The sequence below is a fragment of the Cricetulus griseus genome, chromosome 2 (genome assembly GCF_003668045.3).
Source record: "Cricetulus griseus strain 17A/GY chromosome 2, alternate assembly CriGri-PICRH-1.0, whole genome shotgun sequence".
Classification (NCBI taxonomy): domain Eukaryota; kingdom Metazoa; phylum Chordata; class Mammalia; order Rodentia; family Cricetidae; genus Cricetulus; species Cricetulus griseus.
Genome location: NC_048595.1, coordinates 159,284,509 through 159,311,068, shown reverse-complemented (window position 1 = coordinate 159,311,068; position 26,560 = coordinate 159,284,509). Strand labels below are relative to the sequence as shown.

Sequence of the window (26,560 nt, the reverse complement as noted above, 5' to 3'; positions counted from 1 at the left end):
CTGTCATCTGCGCTCTGCCATCATAGACTATTCTTCAGAAACCATAAGCCAAACACCACCTTTTCTTCCATTAAGTTGCCTTGGTCATGCAGTTTTATCACAGCTGATAGAAAGGTAAATATAGTTCACAATCAGATTTTACTATCTTAAATCTGAAGGAACAATTGCAACATGGAATTTCACATTAAAGAGGCATGGGAACAGAATGAAGGGGACATAGAAATTCACATTAACCAGGCATAGTGGACACACCTTTAAATCACTTGAAAGGCAGAGGCAGGTGGATCTCTGTGAGTTTGAGGCCAGCCTGATCTACACAGTAAGTTCCAGGACAGCCAGGGTCACAAAGGGAGATCCCATCTCAAAAGCAAAAACAAACTAAGAAACATTAGGGGATACAGTATTATTTAAAAACTTTTATACCATATCCACTTTTTGTAATTTATTTTACATTCTGGCTGCAGTTTTTCCTCCTCCTTCTCTTCCCAGTCCATATCCTCACCCCCCACCTTTGGTCCTACACCCCAATCCAGTACTCCTCCGTTTCTGTTCCGGACATGGATATCAACAAAACATGACAAATCAACTTCAAGTAAGACTAAACACCCCACCTTAATAGTATTAAGGCTGGGCAAGGTAACAGTATGAGGAATGGGGTCCCAAAACCCAGCAAGTCAGAGACAGCCCCTGCTCCCACAGTTGGGAGTGCTACTCAACCGCAACATACATGCAGAGGGCCTACGTCAGTCCCATGCAGGATCTCTGGCTGTCAATTCAGTCTCTGTGAGCCTGTATGAGCCCATGTTAGTTGATTCTGTGGGTTTTCTTGTGGTGTACTTGACCCCTGATTCCTACAATCTCCCTTTTGCAAGATTCATAGAGCTCAGTCCAATGTTTGGCTGTGGGTCTGCATCTTTTTCTATCAGTTGCTGGATGAAGGCCCTCTGATGAGATCTTACTTTTTCAAAAGTACAGTAAGAGTTCTGTAAACTGCTCTTCACTTATTTTCTTGAGACAGGGTCTTGTAGCACAGGTCGGCTTTGAACTTGCTTCAGATGTTTGAGATGTTGGATTTATAAGCATGAGCCATGAAAATATAGTGCTTTTATTATAGCAAATCACCACTGTCACAATAAATATATATATGTATTTTCAAGACAGGGTTTCTCTGTGCAGTCCTGGCTGTTCTGAAACTCCATGTGTTGACCAGGCTGGCCTTGAACTCAGATCCCAATGCTTTCCCTGTGCTAGGATTGAAGGTGTGTGCTACCACTGCCTGGCATCCTGGTCTACAGAGTTCAAGGCCATCAATGGTTGCACAGAGAAACCTTGCCTTGAAAAACTGGAGAAAAAAAGTTTACAGTAAAAGTTTCTCCCACTGGCTCTTCAGATGGGCTTTCCCTGTTGCTCAAGCACTCCTCCTGTCTCAGCCTCCTGAGATGGTGGAACCACATCTGGCCCCCCTAAAGCTACATTTTTTTTTCTTGCCACAGAACTATACTATCTGTATAAAGAAACCTTTATAATAGCATTGAACACATTCCTAAAATGGCTTAAATCGCTAATATTTATAATTTGCAATTGAAAGTGCAAACTATATTCCGTAGGTCCCACTACCCTGTTTTAAACATGGAGCAGATGAGGAGTCAGTTTATGGAAGTCTGTCTGAAAGTCACATCTGAGACCGAAAGCCAGGCATTCTAAATCCAAAGCTCATATTGCTTTTAATTATGCAAAACTAGGAACTCAATGAATTTAGGTTCCTGGAAATGCTCTGCTTTTCTTCTAACAAAATCATTTTAGTTTTCATTTGCTTTTGAAACATGTGTAAACACTGACAAGATAAGTATGAACGCACCATGTAAGGAAAATAATCAACAACCACAACTAACATTAAAGATCAATATTAAGAAAAGAGATTTAGTGTGTCACAGCAATAATTCCAATAATTCCACAGCATAATAACCACATACTAAATTTGAAGAGCATTAATTGAGTAAAATGGCTTGCCTTAGCAGTTTGAGACACAAACACAACTGTTAAAAAAAATACAGTTTGTTAAACTTGTAGTCTCTGCATAAAGATGTCAAAGGATTGAATAGAAACGTATGAAATCATTTGTTCATTTATTCATTAATATGTTGTCAAATTCAGTATTCTATACACTATGATGTTTATTCATTCTATTAGGTTACATATATATAAAAATATCCAACTTATTTTTATGAAGAAATTAAATATTTCTGAAAAAGAATCATTTTCTTACTGCTCTCTAGCAGCAACCCTGAAGATGCTCTTTCCAACCCACTAGCTACTTCAGCACATTGGCTCAGTGCCAGCTTCTAAAGCCCTAGTTTACAAGGTTCTCTTCCACAGAAGTCCACTTCACTGTTACATAGGATACAAACAACATCTTTGTAATAAACATGTTTCTCTTTGATACAGAACAATTTCTTCACCCTTCCAGCAATCACACAAATAGATTAAAAATGTAACCTTCGAAAGGCACACGTATTTACACTTTCAATTCTTTATTGTCTTAAAATTGTACAGGTCCTTTACAGTATTTTGTTATTTAAATGACCTCTAAATGTTAATGTACAATGAATATCTTTTTTTGAAGCGCAACCATGAATTACAAATTCATCAATATGATTATTTCAAACAGTCCTAAGATGCTGAGAAGTTTGAATCCTGCACTTGAAAATTCCAGTGGTGCAGACTCTTCTTCCCTGGGAGCCTCGATGATCTGTGTGGAAAGTGCTTTTGAAGATTGCTCATTATTTATGGCTGAACTTAAAGTCAGTCAAATTACATTGTTATGTTTTGAAACATCAAAGGGTTATTTTAAAAAATTAAAGAATTTGTGTTAGCAGTCTTCTGAGGCGAACAAAATTATGATTATCTGCATGCAGTACACTTCTCTTTAAATAGTTTGGAAGGATTTATACACTTTATAAAGAACGCGTTAAAGAGTGCAAGGACTCTTGAGTTCACAAGAGAACAAATGCTGGTAACAACAACACTGGTGTCTAGTCAGCTAATGTTTATTAACAGGCAATTAATGAGGCTAGTCACAAGCCACAGTGCAGGCGCTGCCTTTGGAGAACAGTAACTAGTTTGGTCCGCATTTCTAGTTATTTGGGTGGAAACAAAACAAAACCATTTCAATTCAGCCAAGTATTTTGATGAATTTATTGTTCCTAAGATATATCCACTTAAAAGGGAAGTGTAGTCCACCAATGTAGTATACTGCCGTGTTGACTTTTGTAAAAAGAAGGATGGCAGGTTGTTTTGGAGTGAGTTTATTAGCGCTAGAGGACAAATCAGAAAACGGTATCAGATGTAGATTTCTTCTGTGGCTATACTTTCTTATTCCATGACACAGCTTTCACTCTGTAAAACTTTGTTCCCAAAGGAACTTTAAATCTGTTTTGTGCCTAAGAGAGAAAGAAAAATATGGAATCACTGTATGACTGAAATCAGTTTATTCAAGTCCCCTTCAACCATACAGCTTATTGCTAGAATATTGGGGAGGAGCAGGAAGTAGAGTCTTTACTTTGCATTAAACTACAGAAGATATGCTCTCGACCAACTGGGTAACTAACATTGCTGTGGGGAGTGGGAGGCGCTATAGCTAACCCCTTCTCTCTCTAATCCAGTCTTATTATATACCCCTGATGACCTGGCACTCACTATGCAGACCAGACTGGCTTCAAATTTGTAGCATTCCTCCTATCCCTGCCTCCCAAAGGCTGAAATTATAAGCATATATATTCGTAGCCTAGGATGGCTTGGAACTGTTGATCCTCCTGTCTCTGCCTTGGCTTCTCAATTTCGTTGACTGTTAATTTCAGTTTAGCCTCCAAATAAAGACTTGAAGTTATCTTTCATCAATGGGGCAGCACGCAGAATTGAGTAAAGAGCAAGTCTACGCACACTTCCCTGTTGCTAGAAGTTACGCAGTGTGCTTTCAACCCAAGTTACACTGGCTGTTCTCCTTTGTAGGTGAATGCAATGTTGCTAATCTACCTCTTCTATCTAAACATAATAGCAATATTTAATGGATTTCTGGCTTAAATTCAATTTAATAAACCTCAAGCTCTCAAAATACTAGTAAGGATTTCCATACAATAACATTCCTAGGTTTACTATTATAGGGTATAGTTCTTACCTTTTTGGCTTGACAATATTCCTTTTCCATTACTTTTCCAAGGACCCAGGGTCTTCTAGATGCACCTGAAGCTAGTGAATAAATTGTTAACTTATTTTTCAAAATTCATAGAAAAAAAGAACTGCAAAATCAAAATAGTAATGGTGTTCTCACAAGAACAAGTAAGACTTTTAAAACCATCGAAATTACTGAAACTAACTTTTTATTCACTGAAGAAAAAAATCTATTGTACTTCCCAACATGTAAATAAGCATGGGCTTCTAGGAAACGAAGTAGGCATCATGAGCAAATAAGTAACTCGACACTGCCACCTACTGCAGGAACTATGATGATGATCTCCACTTCTCAAAGTGGCAAAATACACTTCTAGGGTCTAAGTGGAACAGATTTCTGAGTGGCAGCCCTCCAGTGTGGGTTGGAACCTCAACCACAGCACCTAGTGCAGCAATGTCAATATAATTGGGATTCGGTAAGCAATTAAGAATGAAAACACACACTAAGTCCTAAAGTGGACTTCCTGGTGCAAGGTCCAGAACACTAGAGGAGTCAAGCCCCTTCTTTTAGAATTGTTTATAACAGTTGTACACATTTCCAGTTTCACATGTTTAGAAATACACATAGGAAATGATGCAAATAATAAAAAATGGTAACACATGAATCTGTCAGTATGTGGATTTTCCTTGTCTTATGAGTCCTTATACCTTTTAAAAAAACATTTTCACTTAAAAATGTAAAGAGCTGAGATGCAACTTAGAGAGAAGACACTCCAAACTGTGAAAAACAAAAGACTTACAAGTAAATAAAAGTTTAAACAAGTGAAACTAAGAAGACCAGAAGAACGATGAAGCCAGGCATAGAGCTCCAGGCCTGTAAACCCAGCAGGGAGTTCAGGATCAGGAGTTCAAGACCATTCTCAGATTCAGGACAGATTGGGGCCAGCCTGGGATACATGAAACTTTTTATCAAAAAGCCAAAAATTAACAATATGAAAAATGCTGGAAATCTCAAGGTGAAAATAGGCTGCATGCTTACCTTGTCACTTTTCATGGTCATGTATGTAGCTTCCATCCCACAGATATTCTAAATAGCTCACCCATCAAAAACCATGATGGAGTGAGTAGTCAATGACACTGCCCTACCCCAAAATGAGCAATTGTTTACAGGCCATTCCAAACAAGAACTTCAGTTCATATGGGTAAACTGACATTTTTTTTCTTTTCTTTGTTTTTGAACAGGGTTTCTTTGTGTATACCTGGCTGTCCTAGTACTCAGAGAGCTGCCTGTATCTACTAGGAAAGGGTGCTGGGATTAAAGGCATGCTCCACCACACCTGGCTTGGTAAACTGTTTTCTAAGCACTTCTATTGAGTCTAATAATTCCACAACAGCTATCCTCTTCTCTTTAATGATCCAGCAAATAATGGGAGTTGTTACTCAGTGTGCTTGGCAAAGCTCACAGAATAATAATGATGATGGATCAATAAACACAAAGAAAAATAAGTAAGAAAAAAATCATAAATAGTATAGGAAAGACACTATTCTTTACCCGACACTGGTAATTTTGCATGAGCAAGTAATCATATGGTAATTGTCAATAGAGTGAACGTGGGAATTCTGACAGTAATACTGCAATTAGGTTAGATCAGATTTGAATACTTCTACAGTCTGATCAGCTGATCCACTGTACAACACTACACTTAATTTTGGATTTATCAATTAAATCCATAATAAAGACTTTGTAAAAAAATGAGAAGATTTGTTCCTAATGACTTAACAAATGTATATAATATACAACAGGAGAATATATGTTCTCCACTCAAGATTAATAATTTAGAACTGTATGTGACACTTACCTCCCTCACCTGGTTTGAGATCCAGGGCAGGAAGAGACTCTGAATGCAGAAAATACAAAGTAGGGCTAACAGTAAACAACACATAATTGTCATGTCGCTCATCTAGGATGATGAGAACCAAATCTCCCACCTGAAAACTAAGGAGAGGAAGGTTACTGTCCTAGAGAGAGTTCATCACATGTGATACAAACTTGAGAGTATACAGCTGGCTCTGAGTCTAGGGGTTCTAGATCCACCAGAAATAACTGACAGGTCAGGCATAACTGCTGTGGAAAGGAGGCTTGTCTCTGCACTGAGATGTTCACACAAGTTCCCTTTGTCAATATGCCATGTGACACAGGTTAACACTATTTGCAATAGGTGTCGTAAGTATTCTAGAGATGATTTGAAGTAGATAGGACGTGCATATAGGTCACACACAAATACTGTACAATTAAATAAAAGGGACTTGAAGGGGATGGGAAGCTGTCACGGTGGGTAGAGGAACCAGCTGACAGACCTGCAGTTCTGAGTTCAATCCTTAGAACCCAAGGGTGGGGAAATTTGCACGCTGTCCCCTGACCTTGATATACATCCTGAGATGCACACCCACTAAGGTGACTTGAGGGTCCCCACAAGTCCCTTTCATCTAATTGTATAGATGTTCAAAGCAACTGCCAGCAACTTATAAAGGCCAAGAATTTTCTTAATAAAACAAAACAAACAAAAAAAACCCACTTTGTACCCGGTAGGAGAAATATCTAGTCACAGAATAATTTTTCCTTGTAATCTTTCATTTTATACCAAGAAACACACCTGGCATTTTAATTCTTAAGTGTGACACTCTTCATTTCAAAGGAAAAAGCAGCTGAACTAAGTCTATGTGTGCAATCAGGCCTCAGAAAGCCTCAGTGCAGACCTTAAGGAAGAGATGAACAAGCAGTTACAACTGCCTACGTGAACTTACTAAGTGTCTGCCTCTCAAAATGTACTCAAAATAGCAACAGGTTCTGAAGATCAGCCCAGATTTTAGTTGCTAGGGTTAATTTTATGTGCTAGGTTCTCCAGCTGACAAAGATAGATATTAAGCTTTTTATCCTTTTTTTGTTTTGTTTTGAGCTTTGCCTTTAATGCCAGAGCCATCTCTCCCTTCCCTTTTTTTGAGACAGGGTCTTTCTATGTGTTCCAGGCTGGTCTCTGACTTGCAATCAGTTGTCTCTTGCCTTCACTTCCCCAGCACTAGGGCTATACAGGTGATGCCACAGCATGTGTAGGAATTGTCTGAGATACTGCTGCAACCATGGGGTAAGTATTGTTGACTGAACACTAAAAGCTAATATAGTAAAGGTAAGAGTCTTATGAGGCATTTGTGTTAAGCTCATCTCTAATCCTCCAAACACCAATGATTTGATGCACAGCTGGTTAAGCAGAGAGCCATCCTGCCATTTCATCACCTAAAGAAGATTAAGCTAAGATGCTAGGACCAGAAGGGATATCTAAGAGCCATAAAAAAACACCTTAAACCAATTAATAACAAAAATCTATTATAAATAAAATAAGGATCTTCACAAATATTTAATTCAGAAGCTGGGTACTATACTATGATTTACCCTTTTAATCCTAACATTTGAGGCAGCAAATTAAGATGGTATATGCCAGGACAGCCTGGGCTACAAGGTAAGACTTTTGTGTATAAAGTTCAGTAATTCTTGAACAATAGGCCAGGGTTCATGAGCTTTTCTTTAATTTATTGCTTCAAAGCTCCTGCCAGACAACTCACAGGAGAAACAATTACTTCTATGGATTATTTTGTACCAGAAAAGCTATAATATTAAACTGTTCAACTGATGAAAATTTCAAAGTATACTCTGAATTTACAGCACACAAATGAACATAAAATGCAGGAAGCACAGTACCCTGAAATCAAGATCTTCCAATTTGAAAGGAGGGCTGAGAAGATACAGTTGTTTTCAGAATGGATGGCAGTTGAAATGTTAGCCAATGCAAGAAAAGCTTCGAGGATTTTGTGCGAATGATACAGCTGTAATGGAATGACTCCGAATATAGTCCACAGGGCTCCAGGATGAGTGTGAAAAACCTTGCTTTCCAATGAGTTTTTAAATTACCCCTGTGCATAAGGCTCTAGGCTCAATGAGCAAGGCCTAAATGATCGTTATGATCACATTTTCATTAACTAACAATCTGATTCAAAACCCACAAAATCAAAATGATATACTTACTCTCGAATGGCTATTTTTTCAGAATGCCTTGAAGATACTGAGGACATGCTCTGAGACATCTAGGACAAAAGAAGGAACCATGCATGAGTTGCACACATCTAAAGTATGATATTCACCAGAAAGGTCTGGTGACATGTTTCAATCTGTGTTCATTCAAGCTGAAAGTCCACACTTACATAATATTTAAGTTCAGTAACTCAACAATGAAATCTAAGTTTGGTGCACTAAACTTCATTCCATTCCAAACACTGTCTGATACAGAGGGAATGAGGGAATTTAACATCTGACTAGGAAATCCTAACCATTTTCAGAGATTTGATAAAATTAACCAGAAAATGACATATATTCTACCAGTGAAGGTAAGACTGATCATCTATTTCTAACACAGGTTCAATATTACACAGATTTCCTGTGTGAAGACAGTAAATGAATGGGAAAGCAACTTCTCTAGAGGCCAGGTCTGGATGCACGTGCTAGCTTTTTGGGTCATGTGGAAGTATCTCTGCTTCTCTGGTTACTACTAATATAGGTTCTAGAACAAAGAAGTTTAAAAATGTTTCTTGAACCCCACTGCCTACAAAAACAAAACAAAATATTAGTAAAAATCTTGGCCAAATGGGCCTTATATTCCCTTTGGGGACACTACATATGTATTGAGTAACAACTTTAAAGCCTTTTTAAATAGTAGTCTATTAGTATAGAACATCTAATTTTTGTTGTTTGTGTGAAAAAAGTAGGGGCTGGCAATGGCATATGCCTTGCCGAAATCACCACACACAGGACTATGCATTTTATGCAACCCAGAGAGATCCTGTCTCAAAAACAAACAAAAGAAAACAGAAAGAGGATGCTTCACCACTGCATTTATTTGTTTTTGTTTTTTGAAACAGGGTTTCTCTGTGTAGCTCTCTGGCAGTCCTGGAACTCTCTCTGTAGAGCAGGCTGGTGTCGAACTCACAGAGATCCACCTGCCTTTGCCTCCCAAATGCTAGGACTGAAAGTGTGCACCACCAAGGCCCATGTATTCACTTTTCAGACAGGGTCTCTCTATGTAGCTCTGGTCGTCCTGAAACAACTGCCCGTTGCTGCCTCCAGAGTGCTGGGATTAACAGTGTGTGTCACTGCACTCTTCTTACTGCTACTTACTAAAATAATCAATTATGGGGGTCAGTGAAATGGCTCAGTTGGTAAAAGCCTCAACTATTTGTTTACTTTAAAATATGCAATTATCAGAAAATAATTGTTTTAGATGCTAGAAACACAACCTGATTTAGGGGGAAATAAAGTAACTGCTGTATTAAACATGACTGTCTCTAAAGTAGGCTGCCAGAGTAATTAAAAAAGTCACAAGTCAGGGCACAGCCAGTTATCTTCATTTACAAGATTCATCGGAATAAACAAAAATGCTCAACAGGTTACAAAGCACTCCTAATTCACTGAATTAAAAACACAATGATTACAAACATAAATATGGAATCCCAAGAAATGTTTTCTTAATAACAAATATTATTATCATTTTTTTCCTAAGTATTATAGTAAGGTAGTCAGTCTACTTGTTTAAATTTCTACCAGGATATTCTTATTTTCTAGTGAAGAAAAACAGGATGGGGCTAGAGAGATGGCTCAGTGGTTAAGAGCACTTGCTGTTCTTTGTAATGATTAAAGTTGGGCGAGGCTAGGGTGTCTCCCTACAGTTCTTGCAGAGGATTTGGGTTCAGTCCCAACATCCACATGATGGGACACAACCATGCATGCAAAAGGTACACATTCATACATGCAGGCAAAACATTCATACATATGAAACAAATCTAAAAAAATAAAGATAAAAGAGGTAGGGTGATTCTACAGTCAAGCAAAATAACAGCTCTGACCTGACTTCATCCCTTCAGAGCCAGTGATGGTCAATGTCCCAATGACTTAACAAACACCAGTGTAAGTAAATCATACACATTCTGGGCTGGCAAGATGGCATAGGAGGTTGAAGGCACATGCCACCAAGCCTGATGACCTGAGTTCAATCCTCAGGGCCATGTGTTGGCAACAAGTTATTTTGGGAAGGTGTCTTTTCATTTCTACACTCACACTTCATAGCACACATGCTCCCTTCTCCATTTAAAGAAGCATTTATCCTTCAGGTGAAGGATGTAACAAACTACAAACTAATTTTTTAAAAGAGACATAATCAGAAAACTCTTACCAGTCTTTGATTTAACCGCTTGTTTTCTTCTTCTTTCAACTGCAATGTCTACAGGTAGAAAAAGAAAACCCTGATTTATCCCTGAATTAGCAAGGTTCTCATCTTCTTTACACTGTGTATGTGTGCAGCGAGTCTGTTCTGATCAGACAACAGACAATGACAACACTGGCAACATTGTCCTAAGACTTGTTTCCTCAAATCTTCTAATCTTGTCATTAGCTGTAGAATTTTAGACTCACAACAAATACCTGCATTTATCTACAAAGATTTGCCAGTTCTGAGGGGGGAACCGGCATTTATTGCTACATCTTGTATGATTCTAAGGTGCTTAATCACAAAACAAGAAAAGGATGGCTGATACATTTGAATCAGATTAGGTAGTTTCACTTTGGATTAATGTCAAACATTTAAGCTTATATAGAATAAAGACATTGGTAAAAATCTTCATGGTCCAAAAAATGAAACTAACCATTTTCATTCTAAAAATTGTCAAATTTTTATCTTTTCATTTTTGGTGTGCATATGTGGTTTATATGTATACAATTTTGTATGCAACTGGAAGGAAGCCCCTTACTTGTTCACTTCAATTAATATTTATTAAAAACTTCATTACTTTAATCTTCATTACTTTTTTTTTATTCTTGCTCATCTCAAAAGAGAAAATCTACTTTTGTTTTTGAAATAAATGTGCTGAAATTCTTACTCATATTACAGCTGATTTCCGAGCTGTTGTTAATAAAATGTACACTCTTTCTGCATTTTTTTAGATGCCATTCATTGGGAAGTTACATAGAGACTTGACATGACTGCTAACTGTTCATGAAGAACAAACGTTAGGACTTCTCAAACATCATCAATTAAAACCAATCATAAAAAGACAATTCATAAAGCACATCAAAATGTAATGTTTTTAGAATGGAAAACATTTAAATGTTTTATTTTGGGACTTGCCATCATATTAGACAAGCACTTCACAGAAAGTCTGCTCACCCGTTCTAGAAGCATGATCCTCTGTTTCTCTTCAGATATCGTATTTTCTCTAAAAGTGAGAGAATGGTTGTTATTAAAGTTTAAGCACTTTGAAACTTTGAATTTTACATTTGTCACAAAGATTTTAGAAGCTTAGCCAGGCATGGTGGCACACACTTTTAATCACAGCACTCAGGAGGCAGAGGTAGGTGGATCTCTGTCCAGCCTGGTCTACATAGTGAGTGCCAGGATAGTCTGGAGAGACACAGTCTCAAAAAAAAAAAAAAAAAAAGAAAGAAAGAAAGAAAGAAAGAAAGAAAGAAAGAGAAAGGAAGAAAAAAAGATTTTAGAAGCTTTAGTAAAAGCTTTAGAAGAGTTGAAGTAATCAATATAGATAAAAATAGCTGTTATTCTGTATACAAGTTCAGACACTTCCTAAAATTAGAAGCAAAACTTTGCACTTTTTTATCTAGAGACAAGTTTTTCAAAATTCATACTTTCCCAGATATTAAACACATTTTCCACATCTAAATTCACATTCAAAGAAATGTACATGCTGTTATATAGCTCTCTCTGAATATCACATTGATTGTCCCTGGTTTTAGACCCTTTTGTTTCCTCCAGAATATTCCAATTTCTACTTGTGTAGATCTAATTACGGGCATCTATAGCTACACATCTAAATAAAGATGTGCTAAAATTTCCAAATGTAGACTCATCTTTTTGTTAATAACAGAAGCTGTAGAAACTGATTGTAAATTTTAATTTATTTATTTATTTTTGGTGTGCGTGTGTGGTCTATGAATGTGTTTGTGAAGATGTGTGTGCATGTGTGAAGACCAGAGGTCAACATTGGGAATCTTCATTGAGACTGCTTATTACCATTTTTGAGTTTTCTCACTGACCCTGAAGTTCATTAATTCTGGTATAATAGCTAGCCAATAAGCTCCAAGGATCTGCCAACCTCTGTCTCTGACCCCGCCACCATTGCACTGGGGATATTAGATGAATGCTCTCATGTGCCTGGCCTTACACTGAGCTTGCTATATTGTTTTGATTCAACTGTCTCTCCCATGTATAGGATATAGTTGGGTTTTTTTCCTCCTGTAGGTTCACCGTGTATTAATTTCTATCATCTATGATTTCTAATTTCAACATTCTTTTAGCATGTTTATACTTTGTCCTTTAAAATCACACTTTTATATGGGCTGAGAACACTTAGTAAGGTAAAGAGGTAGACAGATCTCTGGAAGTTCGAGGCCAGCCTGGTCTACAAAGTGAGTTCTAGGACAGGTAGGACTGTTACACAGACAGACCCTGTCTCGAAAAAACAAACAAAAAATATTAGCAATGTAAAAGTATCTTTTTCCTTCAGAATTTTCTAATTTAATGCAATAGCACTATAGGTTTTTTTTTTTTTTTTTTTTTTGGTAATTTTGAGACAGAGTGTCATAGTCCAAGCAGAGCTTTACCATGTGACCACCTGCCTTGGCAGATCTTTCAAAGCTAGGATTACTGGCCTGTGACACCAGGCTCAGGCCCAATGTGGCACTGCTGACTTGAAAAACCTCTGATGAACTTATTGGCAGATAGACCTACTTACTGGACAGACATCATGCTTATCTCCATTGCTGAGTCCACTCTTCCTTCATCTGTTGTCTCCATGGCTGATCTCTCCGTCTCCCCTGGCAGTTCAGGTGCACAGGCTCCATACAGCTCTGGGGCTGTAAGCACAGGTGCCGAGGGGATAAAACTGCTAGTGCGAAGTTTACTCACTTCTTCTTCAAGCTTTTTCTTCTCTTCAAGCAAACGAGCTCGGTCTTCAGAAAGTGACTCTATCAAATCTAAGACCCCAAATTCATGTAAACATTACCAAACTGAAAATGTTCCACAAATGTTTTTAAAATCATATTAGAAGACAACACTAACCTTTGTCACGCTCTTGTTGTTGCATTGTACTTTTTAACTTATCACTAAGATCATTTATTATGTTTTCCTTCCTCATTTTCTCTCTCGTTAAAACAGTGTTAAAATTGGTCTGAAACAACAGTAACAGTCAATTATCTGCATATACTTAGCAGCCAATGCTATGAAAATAAGGCTGCAGTTACACGATAAAGCAAAAAGTTGTATGTACTCTAGTAACTGGTATACTTTCTTGGTTCACACTTAGTATCTTGAAAACAAATTTTATTTTCTCATTTTTGCCTATATTGTCAGAAGAAAGGCATTAACAAATGCTCAACATTTTAGGGAAAGAAGGAAACTGACAAAAAAGAGTGCTGCTGCATACATGACTTTTTCTTTGGGTAATTTTTCTTCTTCTTTAGTCTTTGCTTTTTGGCAGACTCTTGATTACCATACCAGCATGTAATTGTCTTTCTCTCTGTCTTATTTGGACATATGCAAGGACCTCTAGACCTGTACAGTGACTAGACTTATTACTCTCCAAATTTCACCCATTCTCGATACATGATATTCACATATCCTACGGCCTAGAGGGATCTTCTAAGTGGCGATTTTAATTGCTGTTTCATTTACAAAGGAGGTTAAATTGTTAAGTAAATCATTTTTAAGAGTTCATTAAAATCTTCCTAAAAGAGAATAAATACATACATGAGAAAATAACCCACCCCAACTCTTTTATCTGCTTAGTATCCCTCCCTGCCCAAACTTTTAAGAATCCATTAATGGCAACAGAGAGCTTTAACAGGAAAGCTGTTTGATAGCTTTATGCAAAATCCAAGAGTAATGAACAAACTAGGCAGGTGGATCTTTGTGAGTTTGAGGCCAGCCTAATCTACAGAGTGAGTTCCATGGCAGGCTCCAAAGCTACAGATAAACCCTGTCTCCAAAAACAAAACAAACAAAAAAAAACATAAAAAGCATACATGTACTTTGTTATTACTGTAATATGAAATAGATTAAGATAATAATCGCAAATTATAATAAGCAAATTTATAATAAAAAAGGAAGTGAGATAAAAACCAATTGAACTTGAAATTGTAAAACAGCTTAGAAGTCATCTAATTTTTTTAAAACTTAGGTTAACTCAAGATAGTTTAGTTTCACATTTTTTGATTGAAGCAGTTAAATCCATTAATTCATTCTAATTCATTCTGCCAATCTGAAATCTGATATGTTCTATTTTTGAGTATGTTCACACAGTGAGAATTTGCAGAGAAAGAACCTAATTACACGTAGAATGAGTTGTGCCAAAGTTCATATGCTCAAAACCAGGGATTCCATGTCAGCCTGAGTGGATAATTCTTATAGAGATTGCTAGCTAGTCTTGTTAAACTTTCTTTTTAAATAAATGCTTTTGTGATGAAGGTCAAAGAAATATTAAGTAACTAGCTCCGCTGGCTTCTATTTAGCTTCCTCAGATCCCAAACACACCTGTTGTTCAGCAATCAAAGATGTTCGGACATTGTGCATTTCTTCATTCTTTCTTTTTTCTTGTTCTTCAAGCTGTTCTAGAAATTTAGCTTTTTCTTCCTGAAGCTTCTCTTGAAGTTCAGCAACTAGGCTTGACGAATCTTCTCTGGCTGATTCAAAGGCAGTAGTACTTAAAAATTGAAAAGAGATTTTTAAAAAACAATTATAGACATAATCACAATATATCAAATATCTTATTTAGGCTATTTACCTCCCAGAAACCCATGAAGAGAAAGGTATTACTGTGTGAACCCTGTCTTTCTGACTGAAAAGTAAACTAGGAACTATATGGTGTCTTAAGTAACATGATGGATGACAGCAAGGAACCAGGGTTTCCACCAGCACCTAGGAAACTTATGTTCTTCTCAGGTACTTCAGGATTCAGTTTTTCTATCCTTAGAACAGAGAGCACACACTTGATAACTTCTTAGGTGGCAAGTTTTACTTTCCATGAGATAGATTTGGGCTCATTTTGATACCCAATGAATAAAAGTGAAACTAAAATGAATTCTCCAGACAAAGAAAAATTTATGTATTCCTGAGCAGACTCATTTTAGTCAGAACTTGCTAATCTTTTAGGAGTTGCTGACAAGGCAGCAGAGATGAGAATGGCTAAGTGAAGCAAAAGACAAGCCTAAATGATTACAAACTGGTTATTAATCTTATATCTTAATTTGCTTTCAAACTTTAAAAGATTCCTAAAATATGACTTCAAAACTGTTGAAACAAGCCAGGCATGTCTACAATCCCAGCAACCAAGTTTTCTGCAAGTTTATCCAAGTCAGCCTGGGCTGCACAATCAATCAAATCAGCCTGGTCTAAATGGCCAGATTTTATCTCAATCCCTCTCTATTTAAGTGTTAAACCATGCTACAACAAAATAAAGGCTATAGTGTTATTAGACAATTCATTTTCAGTGTGCCTTTGCTTGATTTTAAAAGACACTGGAATCTTTTTGGAAGAGGTACATGACAAATGAAAACATCCCCACAGAAAACTTTTTTTTTTTTTTTCTCAAGACAGGGTTTCTCTGTGTAGCTTTGGAGCCTATCCTGGCACTCGCTGTGGAGACCAGGCTGGCCTTGAACTCAGAGATCTGCCTGCCTCTTCCTCCCGAGTGCTGGGATTAAAGGCGGGTGCCACCAACGCCCAGCTGGAAGAGGTACATCTATAACCAGGGTTTTTAGTTAAAAGGTTGATCACTCCTAAACAGTTTTCTATAATTATGATAGCAATGCATAACTACTATTATAACTGAAACCATGCAGAAATCACTGAGAATCTTTTATCCATACATCCAAATTTATAGACAAAGCTAACTCAAATCTGAACACGCATGCTAATCTTTCTACACTCACATTTGGCTTAGTGCAGAAAGGCTGGAATTTTCTATTTCATGTAACACAAACAATTAAAAGGTGAATGATTTATTTTGCCTTTGAGTTGAAAGAAATGGAGCTGTGCAAGTTAAAGCTTTATCTAGCTAGTATGCAGTTAGCAGGGTTGCACACAGGAAGTGTTAATGAGAAAACAGTATATAAAACAGTGTATATAAAAAAGACCCAGAACTGGATAACCAGGCATAGGCGGGGCTAAGAGACAATCCTAGTCAGCTAATACAGTCAGTCCCTGAAGAATAATCCCTACAGCTAGAGGATAAATGGCAATAGTTTAGAATATAGACAGTCATGGCCACATTAGATAATCCAACACAGAATTGTATGTATGGAACAACCAGCCACTAACAGTTATATATTCAAAGCTTACTGTAACAAAATGCTTTTTGAATGATACCATGATAAGGGAACAGAACCCAGCAAATAGGTCTGAAAGAGAAGTTTGTATTATCAAAAATGAAGCAAATTGTGTCACAGGAGGGGGGCCGGCATATACCTATCATGTTTTTCAAGGTGCACTGTGTTTCAGGATAAATGCTGGGCTGAGATGACACAGGTTGAAGAGATGGTTCTAGTTAAACAAGCATACACAGCTCTCACACCCACTCCCTCTGAAAAGAACCCATGGTGATTAGCACAGGTATACTGCACAATGACCCAGGGGCTTGGGTGGGGTGGGGAAAACAACCAATAAGTACCATTGGATGCAAACAGATGTTTGGACTGTCTGGCCTCTACTTCACACCTGTTGTTGCTGAGGGTGACCTGGGCCTTCTTTCTGCCTCAACCTTCTGAGTGGTGGGGATTGAACCCAGGGCTTTATTCCAGCTAGACAAGCATTCTACCAAAGAGACACCAGCCACAGCCAGCCTCAAAACAAAAGCATACCCCATGCCAAAAAAAAACCTATATTGAGTTTTTGCTGGAACTATTCTACATGGTTATGTTCTACATGGTTATCAGGTACATGATTTTGTCTTATTTTATATTACCCTAAGACCTGAGGACCTGAGATGGAAGAATTAATACAGCAATGAAACAATAACTTAATACACTCTTTTGTTTAGTTTGCTTTTCTAGACCACCCCTGCCCTGCATTGGGGAAGCAAGGAGCTGTGTTCTAGGAAAGGGATGGCAGTGGTGATAAAAAGGAGGCACTGAAAATCAAATGCAAATACATACATCTTTATTGGCTAAGATTTTTAAGTGGTTCTGTTTAAACTCAACCAGACTGAGCTTACATTCAATGACAGTTATGACTTAACTGAAATGGCAAAATGAAACACCAGATTAGGGCATTCCAAGGTGCCATTTTTTTCTTTTTTTAGAAGAAGGGACCAATGAAGGTGGGGCTTTTGGACATGTCCCAGCTGCCCTTTCAAATCCTACACAGCTTTCCCTCCCATACAGAAAAAGCATCTTCTTTTTAGAGCAATTGGTGACACTTTCAGGCAGTTCCATTCTCAAAACTCAGATCCTTTAAAGAACCTCTTACATTATTTAGTTGCTTCCAGAGCCATGGTGACTTTCAAACCTGGTATCCAAGTTAAGGTAAACATCTAACCAAGGAAGGTTTGCATTTACAAGATACTTAAATTAGTTTTGGCATAAATATGGGAGGATAGGGTGGGGAATGCTTCCAATGTCAGGAAACAGAGGTATGATTAGGAAATGCTCCCAATGTGGGGGACACAGCTAAGAGCAGGAGGCAAAGGCCTAGGACTGAATCAGGACAAAAATATATATGGAACAAGGAACATATCCCAAATTCTCTTTGGCTATGATTAAGCTTCCAAGTTGATGGCCTTAAACTCAGATCAGCCACACATAAATTCAAGTAAAATGACAAGATTAAGATCCTTTAAAAGTTAGTAAATTCAGCCTACCACCTGTTTTTGTAACAGCTCTTTTGCTACAATAGTCTTAATACAGACAATGTAGCTTACAAACCTCCACGACTTTATATTCTGGTTCTTTGCAAAAGAGTGCAAAACCACTCTAGTGAGAGTTTCAGAGTTCAACCTGCAGAAGACTGGAGGTAATCAATGTATTTTCAGAAGGTGGGCTTAAAGGTTATGATCTTACTTGTATTTTCCATCTGATATTTGCATTGATAGTTCAGGCATAACAGATTAAAAACAGCAACACAGAACTGTACTTTTGACACCTTACCCTTCATTATAATGGGAAGAAGGGGAAGGTATTCTTCCTTGAGTATGTATCATTTAAAAATCTATGCCGGGGCTGGATAGATGGATCAGTGATTAAGAGCACTGGCTGCTCTTCCATAGGACTTGGGTTCAATTCCCAGTACCCACATGGCAGTTCAAAACTAACTGTAACTCTAGTTCCACCTCTGGCATACTCTGATAGATATGAATGCAGTCAAAACACCGATGCACATAAAATAAAATTTAAAAAATTCTGTGCCATGAAATGGGGATTATTTATAAAGTTCTTTGACCACTAATCAAAGTATAATAATATATGTATCTTATGTTAAAGTACTTACACAGATATTTCGGTTATGTATTGAGTTAGCTGTATTTTACAACATATCAGCATTTGAAAAATCTATGTAACTTAGTGAACTAGTGTTTTCAAAATGACCAATTCATGGTGCTCACAAAAATCAAACATAAGAAAAATATATTTTCAATGACCAAGACCGATTAATGTGTGAAGATTATGTAAAGCTGACTGGAAGTTTCTCGTTCCACAATGAAACCAACGAAAAATTAAGACTGAATTTAATTTCATAACAAAGAATACATACAATTATGGGAAGACTAGTTATTCTCTAACTTATTCTCTAAGGATGTATTAATATAATGCTATATTTCAATATATTTCAGTAAAAATTATATGGCTAAAAGTTAGGTGTGGTAAAATCATATGTATACCAAGAAAGGTTTTTAAATATACTTATGACTTATCAGTATATTTCTCATTTCTGTAACTACATACCTATACTCAGGGTCAACTAAAGATGTCTCAGGCAAAAAGGGGACTGAGCAGAAAGATCTTAAAAAAAAATAATGGCTCTACAGAAAGGCATACAAAGGGAAGGCATTAGAAAGTGTTTCTTATGTTCAAAGAAATTTCTTTTCCCAATTACTCAAAAGCCCTACGGCTAAAAGACTAGCCGTTTCCCATAGGCCACAGCTTACAGAGGTGAATAAGAGCTGAAATCAAATGCATTTAAGGGATAAGTGGGCTCTGCAGTGGCAGAGGCCAATTAAAAGAGCATCATGGAGACACAATGTGGCGCCCTATCAGGCAGCAGATGCAAGCAGAAATCAGACTTCTCCTTGAAAAAAATCTTTCCTAGTGGTCAGCTGGCATCAGCCCACACAACGGGTTGAATAAAGGCTTACTAAAATTGTAAAAACAAAACAATAAAGCTTTAACTGGGTATTTGGGAATCTAGCTCTAGAGATTCATATTTTCCACTGAATTACAAGAACTGGGCCAGCAATCAAGTACACTGCCTTCTTTCGATAAGTGGGATACAGTACAGCAGGTCATCCTGAACCCACTGTGGCTGACCACCAGGGAGACATTATGTATTGAGACTATGTGCTATGGCATTGGAGAGTTGGCTTAGTTGTGAAGACCACTTGCTGCTCCTGCAGAGGACCCAGGTTTGAGTCCCAGCACCCATATGGCACTTTATAACCACCTTTAACTCCAGTCTCAAGGGATCTTCTGAACTCTGCAGGCATCAGGCACACATGTGGTACATTTATATGCATGCAACCAAAGCATTCATACACACACAATAGTAAATCTTTAAAAAATAATGTTTAAAAAACAATAATGAAAACAAACAAAACAAAAACCCTGGAGAGATGATAGTTCTTCGGCTCAGAGTACCTATAGCTCTGTTCTGAGAACCCACACAAAACTCCATGAGTTCCAAGGGATGCAACACAGGCACATATATGGTACATAGACATGCATGTAGGCAGAATACCCATACACATAAAAACAAAATAATGTTTAAAAAAAAAAGGTTGATAAGACTCTGGGCCAGTAAGTTCCCAAATAAGTTAGCTGCCCCACAATTTGTAGGTAAATACACACAAAGCAACTTGGCAAAAACTCTGTTTCCTCACTCATGGAATAAGAACTATTGTGGTCAAAACGACCAAGCAAAGTCTGTAAGTTTCAGTTCATATGAAATAGTGAAAATTTCCACCACATTTTCATTTAATCTATTATGTGTTCTAGAGCTAGATGGTAAATGGAGATTAGCAATGGGTTATGATAACTTCTATCAAGGGCTAACTCCAATGTAACTGAGACATGAACATCATGGTAGTACTGCAATAAAGCTTATTACAAGCCCCTCAATACAATGGATGTCTGACACCACAGATGCTATGAACTCTCTATGTACCCTATGTTTCTATAAATATACAACTAAGGTAAAATTTAACGTATAAGTTAGACAAGGGGGCTGGAGAGATGGCTCAAGGGTTAAGAGCACTGACTGTTCTTCCAGAAACCACATGGTGGTTCACAACCACCTTGAAAGAGATCTGGTGCCCTCTGCTGTCATGCAGGCAGAAGACTGTATACATAATAAATAAATAAAATCTTTAAAAAATTAAGTTAGACAAGGAAAATAATTGTAGTAATCTATAATGAAACCCTATATTCCTCTTCTCCACTCAGAAATAAAGAAGCTGGTGGTAAGAAATTTGTGACAGCTGGGGTTAGGGTTATAGTTGAGTATTACAACAGTTGCCTGATCTGTTCAATTGTCAGTACTGAAGGGATTGAGGATAGGAGGACTTCATGGACAATGGCTGTGGATGGATGGATCCCTGAAGATGGGAATGAAATGTGAAGTTGATAAGTCCTCTGAGGATAACTGCTTTCAGTAATTCAGTAGATACCCACCTAGTCATTGGATGAGAAGCTGAACACACTAGATTCTAATCATCATGAAAAGAACACTAATCTGTCTCCACAAGTTAACTTCTCCACATGGATTGAATTTTTTTATACCAAACCCTATTTCTGCCTAAACTATTGTTCCTCAACTTTAAAACATGCTGTACTTCCCAGGCAGTAGTGGTGGACACATTTAATCCCAGCACTCGGGAGGCAGAGGCAGGCAGATCTCTGCGAGTTTGAGGCAGAGAAACCCTGTCTCAAAATGCAAAAAGGAACAAAAACAAAACAAAACAACAAAAAAACCCACCAAACAAACTGCAACAAAAAACCCCTGCTGTATTCAACTAAGGACATTTTTCCAATAAAGACTTTTAACCACAGCCTCTTGTCTATATAAGCACTGATCTTGCTTCATCTATTAGTTCCTAAAGCAGTTAGATTGATACAATTGTGATCCAATCTACTGAAGACTCATTATCTAAGAGTGCCATTTTGCAAGGATGAGGTAAAATTCAAATGCAGTAATACTCTGAGCCAGAGACTACTTTGTGACAATTTTCCCAGTTATGATACATCACAGAAACAGATCTTAAAACTGGCATAAATAATCCTACAGTGAAAAGCAGCAAGATTTGTCCTATGTTTTTTTTAGATCTATGATTTACTTCTACAGAAAGCAATTCTTGGGGATGAGGGAGCCAGTTTAGTGGGTAAAGTGCTCGTTACACAAGCATACTTCTAAGATTTAATTAATTCCCCAAAACTACATAAAACCAAGTGTAGTAGCATAGCTCTATAACCCAATTATACCTACTGGCAACATGGGAGGTGGAAAAAGGATCCTTGAAGGCATGCAGGACAACTGGCCTGAAGAATAGAGCAGCGAATGTAAACAAGAGGCCCTGTTTCAAACAAGGTGGAAGTCGATGTGACTACACATGTGACCCCTCCCCAGGCATTTCTTGAATTATGTTATCACTTGGCCACTGAAGGTATCCCATTACACTGAACCAGTAAGTAAAAATTTAAACTGCTGTACAGTTGATTTAATTTCATACTGTCTGATAGAATAAGGGCAGAAAAGATATTTAATGTAACACAGATTTCCTGCCATGCCTACTGATGGCAGGGACAAAAAAGAAAACCAGTGAAAAACTATACCACACACACACACACACACACACACACACACCTTACAGCAACTGTATTATACAAATAAATGGCAGTCTCTTGCAAAGACTTGAGTCATGCCAGTCAGTTAAAGAACTACAATCAGATAAGGCAATGGTGAAGGTAATGAATGGAGTGGGTAATAGGAGGAAGCTCCACACATTTAACAGAGTTGCAAGGGTAATTACAGAAATAAACGCTAGTAATTAAATCTATTCACATTAAGGCATTTGTTTTTTTTTAACCCCATCTACTCCCCCAAAGTAAGGTATGATAATGGTAGTCATCTGGCTTTCCCCACCCCACCCCCCAGCTTTTATATTACAGAATTTCATTGACTGTGACGGAAAGAAAAAGGAAAAAGAACAAAGAGGACATCTCAGGCATGTGGGGGAGAGAAGTTGCATCACGTGAAACAAATACGATGTTAAAGTGTCTTTTATTTGGATATTCAATATGGGTAAAGAAATATGTACATCTGACTGCTAAGTTTAAAACGGTATAATGCTACTGTTCTCTCCCACAATACTGCTACCACGTTTTTTTTGTAATCTCATACATACTTCAAGGCACAGACACTGTATTTCCCAAAATCCCTTGAAGAACTTCAAGTATGCCAGTAAAAGCACACCCACAAGGTTGGAAGACAGAAGAAATACACAGTCCTATTCTCCAGAAGTGGCTGTAGCCAGTTGTCTCAGTTCCTGACATGTAACTGAGAACTACTCTTTTTTTTTTTTTTTTTTTTTTTTTTTCAGAATAAGCCAACATTTGATGCTTTGAAGAGGTTCTTGAGTACAGTGGCAGCTTCCAAGTGAGCCATGGAGAATCAACTTTGATGAAGGATTCAGAGTATGTCTTCTTGATATATCGCTTAGAGCTTGATACTCACTAAACATTAGCCAGTATCTTCTGGCCCTTTAGACTCCACCCTTGACAACTGTTCCTGTCCAGCTTTTGCTGCTCGGTTGTAACAAGAAGTTTGGTAAGCCAGTATGGAGAAAATTCCCTACTCCTATAATCTGATCTCTCTTAATACTGGATTGAAATTCTTCATCTCCTACCCCTGGCTTCTTATCACTCTAGACTGCTATCAGCAAGAATCTTGGTAGTCTGTTTGGCTAAAATTTTCTTTCCTTTGCTTGCTTTCTCTTTACAAGACTCCCATCTACTGATCCTGACCCTATTGCCTAGAATAAACTTGAACTAGCCCATGCTGTACTTACAACTAAGCTCAGTTCTATAGTGAAAAGTTTATTTTCCCCTGCTGCAACAATTTCTTAATATTATAATTTGTTATTTTACCAGTTTACCATTAAGTTCTAGTTCTAAGCTTTTCCATAGTAATTACACGGTTTTGGTTTTAACTTTTGTCTCCCATAGTTCTACAAAAATCCCCAAAATGTTTCAAAATCAGCATTACACTGTAGGCAGCTAATTAAGAGTGTTTAAAAGTGATGATGCTAGAGGCAGGAATCAAATACACAAGCATACACACACACCCTTAGAAATATTCACTTTGAGAACTAATGATAGGAATAAATGATACACTAACCATACTCTACAAACTGTTTATTGGGCAAAATTCGATCGCAACGTTTCTAAAACCATCTGTGATAATTAAAAAATATTAACAGATAGCAACAGTAAAAAAATATAATGAAAAGAAATCCACAAAAAGTCTGGAATTTAAAACACAGAAAACAGATGAAACAGAAAAACAGATGAAACAGAAGTACCAAGAAAACAACAGTGAGGAACATGCTGCATATTCCCATCTGATTTAGCATTGGCTAAACCACAGTCAGAGGAAACTTAAACATAAACATAGAAAAACAAAGGTAATTTCAACTGAATTTAGTAAAAGAAATTAGTAAATTTACTAATTCCACAGAATTTAGTAAAAGCTACAAATCAAAAAAAAATTTGAATTAAAAAAGTAAAAAAGCTCTCATATACATTTTTCAAACTACTGGTATATTTTGTGGCTTGTTTACTTTTCAAGACAAAGTATGGCCTAGAACAAGTTCACTCTGGAGCCCAGGCTTGGGTCTATAGCAATCCTCCTGCCTTACTCCCAAAGTACTTGAATTACAGGCACAAGTTATCATACCTAGCTCTAGCAATAGTAAATTTATGTAATGTTATTTTCACATTTATGACAATATTATAAAAGTAAAATTTCTTTAACTTGTGAAAACATCCCAGTTCCTCTACTGAACTACAGCAAATGAATAAATTAAGGTACTATGATTAACACATACATTTGAGTATTCAGGAATAATCACACACTAAGTTTAATACTTACCTTTTGGCTATTTGAATCTCAAGATGTTTAACTTTTTCTAATAACTCTTTTTCAACAAGTTCTCTCTCCAACTTAAATTTATTTAGTGCAGTTTGAACAGCTTCTTCTTTTTCACAATTAAGCTTCTGAATTAACTGTTCTTTGTCTTGTTCATGGTTTATGACCAATTTCTCCTTGTCTTTCTCAAGGTTCTGGATAAGAGCCTCATACTTCTCTTCTTGCCGGGTTATTTTTTCATCTTTTTGTCTTTCAAGCACACTCAGTTCTTCGTCCAATTTGTTCTGCAGTTCAACTATTTGTTCTTTCAGGTTTTTTTCCGTTTCAAATGCTTGGTGATGCAAAGATGTTACATTGTCTAATTCAGCCTTCAGTGTATTAGATTCCTCTTCATGTCTACTAATTAACTCTGAAATGCACTGATCTTTTTCAATTGTCATTAAAGCTATTAACTCTGATAAGCCCACCTGATAATTCTCATTATTATCATGAATCTTTTGGTTCAGTTTACTTATTTCTGTTCTTAAGTTTTCTGTCTCTTGGTCAAGGAGAGACTTCAAAGTTTCCTTTTGCTGTGTTCTGCTCTCTTCCAACACAATCTTTATCTCATCAGTTTCTGCTTCCTTTAATGCAAGTTCAACCTCTAATTTACACCTCATGTCTGACAAATCAGAAACCTTGAGTTTCAATTCCTGCAACTGTTGTTCTTTTTCCTGGATAGTTGAGGCATGCGAATCTAGTATCTGGTCAATTCTTTGTTGATTTTCTTTTTTTAATTGCTCCAAAGACACTTTGTGATCTGTCATAACTTTCTCAAACTCATGTGTGTGCCTGACATTCATTGTATCCTCTAATTCCTTTAGGTGGCTTTGCTCTAAGCATTGAAATTCGGCTCTCAGTGACTCTATTTTCTTATCATTTTCAACATGCAGCTTTTTCATGTCTTCTAACACCATCTCTCGTGACTGCTTTAGCTCTTTAATTTCACAATTTTGAGTATGCAGAATATTTTCCATCTCTAACAACTTTTGATCCTTTTCATGCTGCATGCAGACGACAGCTTCCTTTTCATGTTTTATCACAGCAAATTCACTGTCCTTCTTTTGCAAAGCCTCCTCAAGGGATACTAAATCTCCTTTCAACTTTTTAATTTTATTTACATTTTCTTCACTGTCTTTTACTAGAGCATCAAGTTTACATTCATACTCACTTTTTAAAGATTGGAGTTCTTTCTGATGTTTTTCCATTAGTGTTATTTCTAGGGAGCATTTTACTTTTTCAATAATGTTTCTTAGTTCTACTGCTGTACATTTTAAAGAATCTGATAAGTCACACTGTTCTTTTTGTACAAATGTTCTAAGATGGCACAGATCTTCCTTGATATTTTGTATGCTGACGTGAGAGTCTTGGACAGCAACTCTGCATTTCTCCAGCTGGACATGCAGAGCAGCATAATCTCCAAACCCCTCTTTTCCACGTGCACTAGTGTCCTGCATGCGTCTACTATCTATTGCATTGATGACTGATGAATAAAGTGACTCCACCATCATTTCTGGACTTTGTGGATCACTTATAGGATTTGGAGAGGATAAATTTTCTTCAATCACAAACTCATTCACAGCAGACATAAAATCAGATTCAGGACTTTCTGCTAATGAATCCAAGTCTAATGAAGCTTGGTGAATAGTTTGTTCTGTGTTTGGATGGGAGATGGTTTCAAAATCAAACGTATGAGCATCAATGCTATCTGGAGACAATTCTTCTAAGGGACACACTGCTGGACATAAGGGATCCTGAACAGTTAGAGGAGAAGGAGTTTTTGGTGAGGTAGTAGTTGTACTTTCTATCCTTGGAGAAGCAGCTGACTGTGGGGATGCCTGACTTGTGGACACCTGGAACACAGAGTGAGACTTTTAAAGATCTGTGACGATGTA

General features: G+C 37.3%; 1 protein-coding gene across 3 annotated transcripts in view; it reads right to left on the bottom strand.

The window, feature by feature from the left end:
* Positions 1-2,109: 2,109 nt before the first annotated feature.
* Positions 2,110-26,560, bottom strand: part of Rb1cc1 (RB1 inducible coiled-coil 1) — a 67,464-nt gene continuing 43,013 nt past the window's right edge. Inside the window, exons 15-24 of one of the 3 annotated variants that reach the window (XM_027398940.2) lie at positions 24,630-26,518; positions 14,811-14,979; positions 13,341-13,449; positions 13,015-13,255; positions 11,433-11,481; positions 10,443-10,490; positions 8,246-8,304; positions 6,027-6,163; positions 4,175-4,245; positions 2,110-3,440 (exon numbers count right to left, since the gene is read on the bottom strand). In XM_027398940.2, the coding sequence (XP_027254741.1) occupies positions 3,363-3,440; positions 4,175-4,245; positions 6,027-6,163; positions 8,246-8,304; positions 10,443-10,490; positions 11,433-11,481; positions 13,015-13,255; positions 13,341-13,449; positions 14,811-14,979; positions 24,630-26,518 (2,850 nt within the window). In that variant the 3' untranslated portion in view covers positions 2,110-3,362. The remainder of the gene's footprint in view (positions 3,441-4,174; positions 4,246-6,026; positions 6,164-8,245; positions 8,305-10,442; positions 10,491-11,432; positions 11,482-13,014; positions 13,256-13,340; positions 13,450-14,810; positions 14,980-24,629; positions 26,519-26,560) is intronic. The other 2 variants (XM_035440034.1, XM_035440035.1) reach the window with 2 other exon arrangements.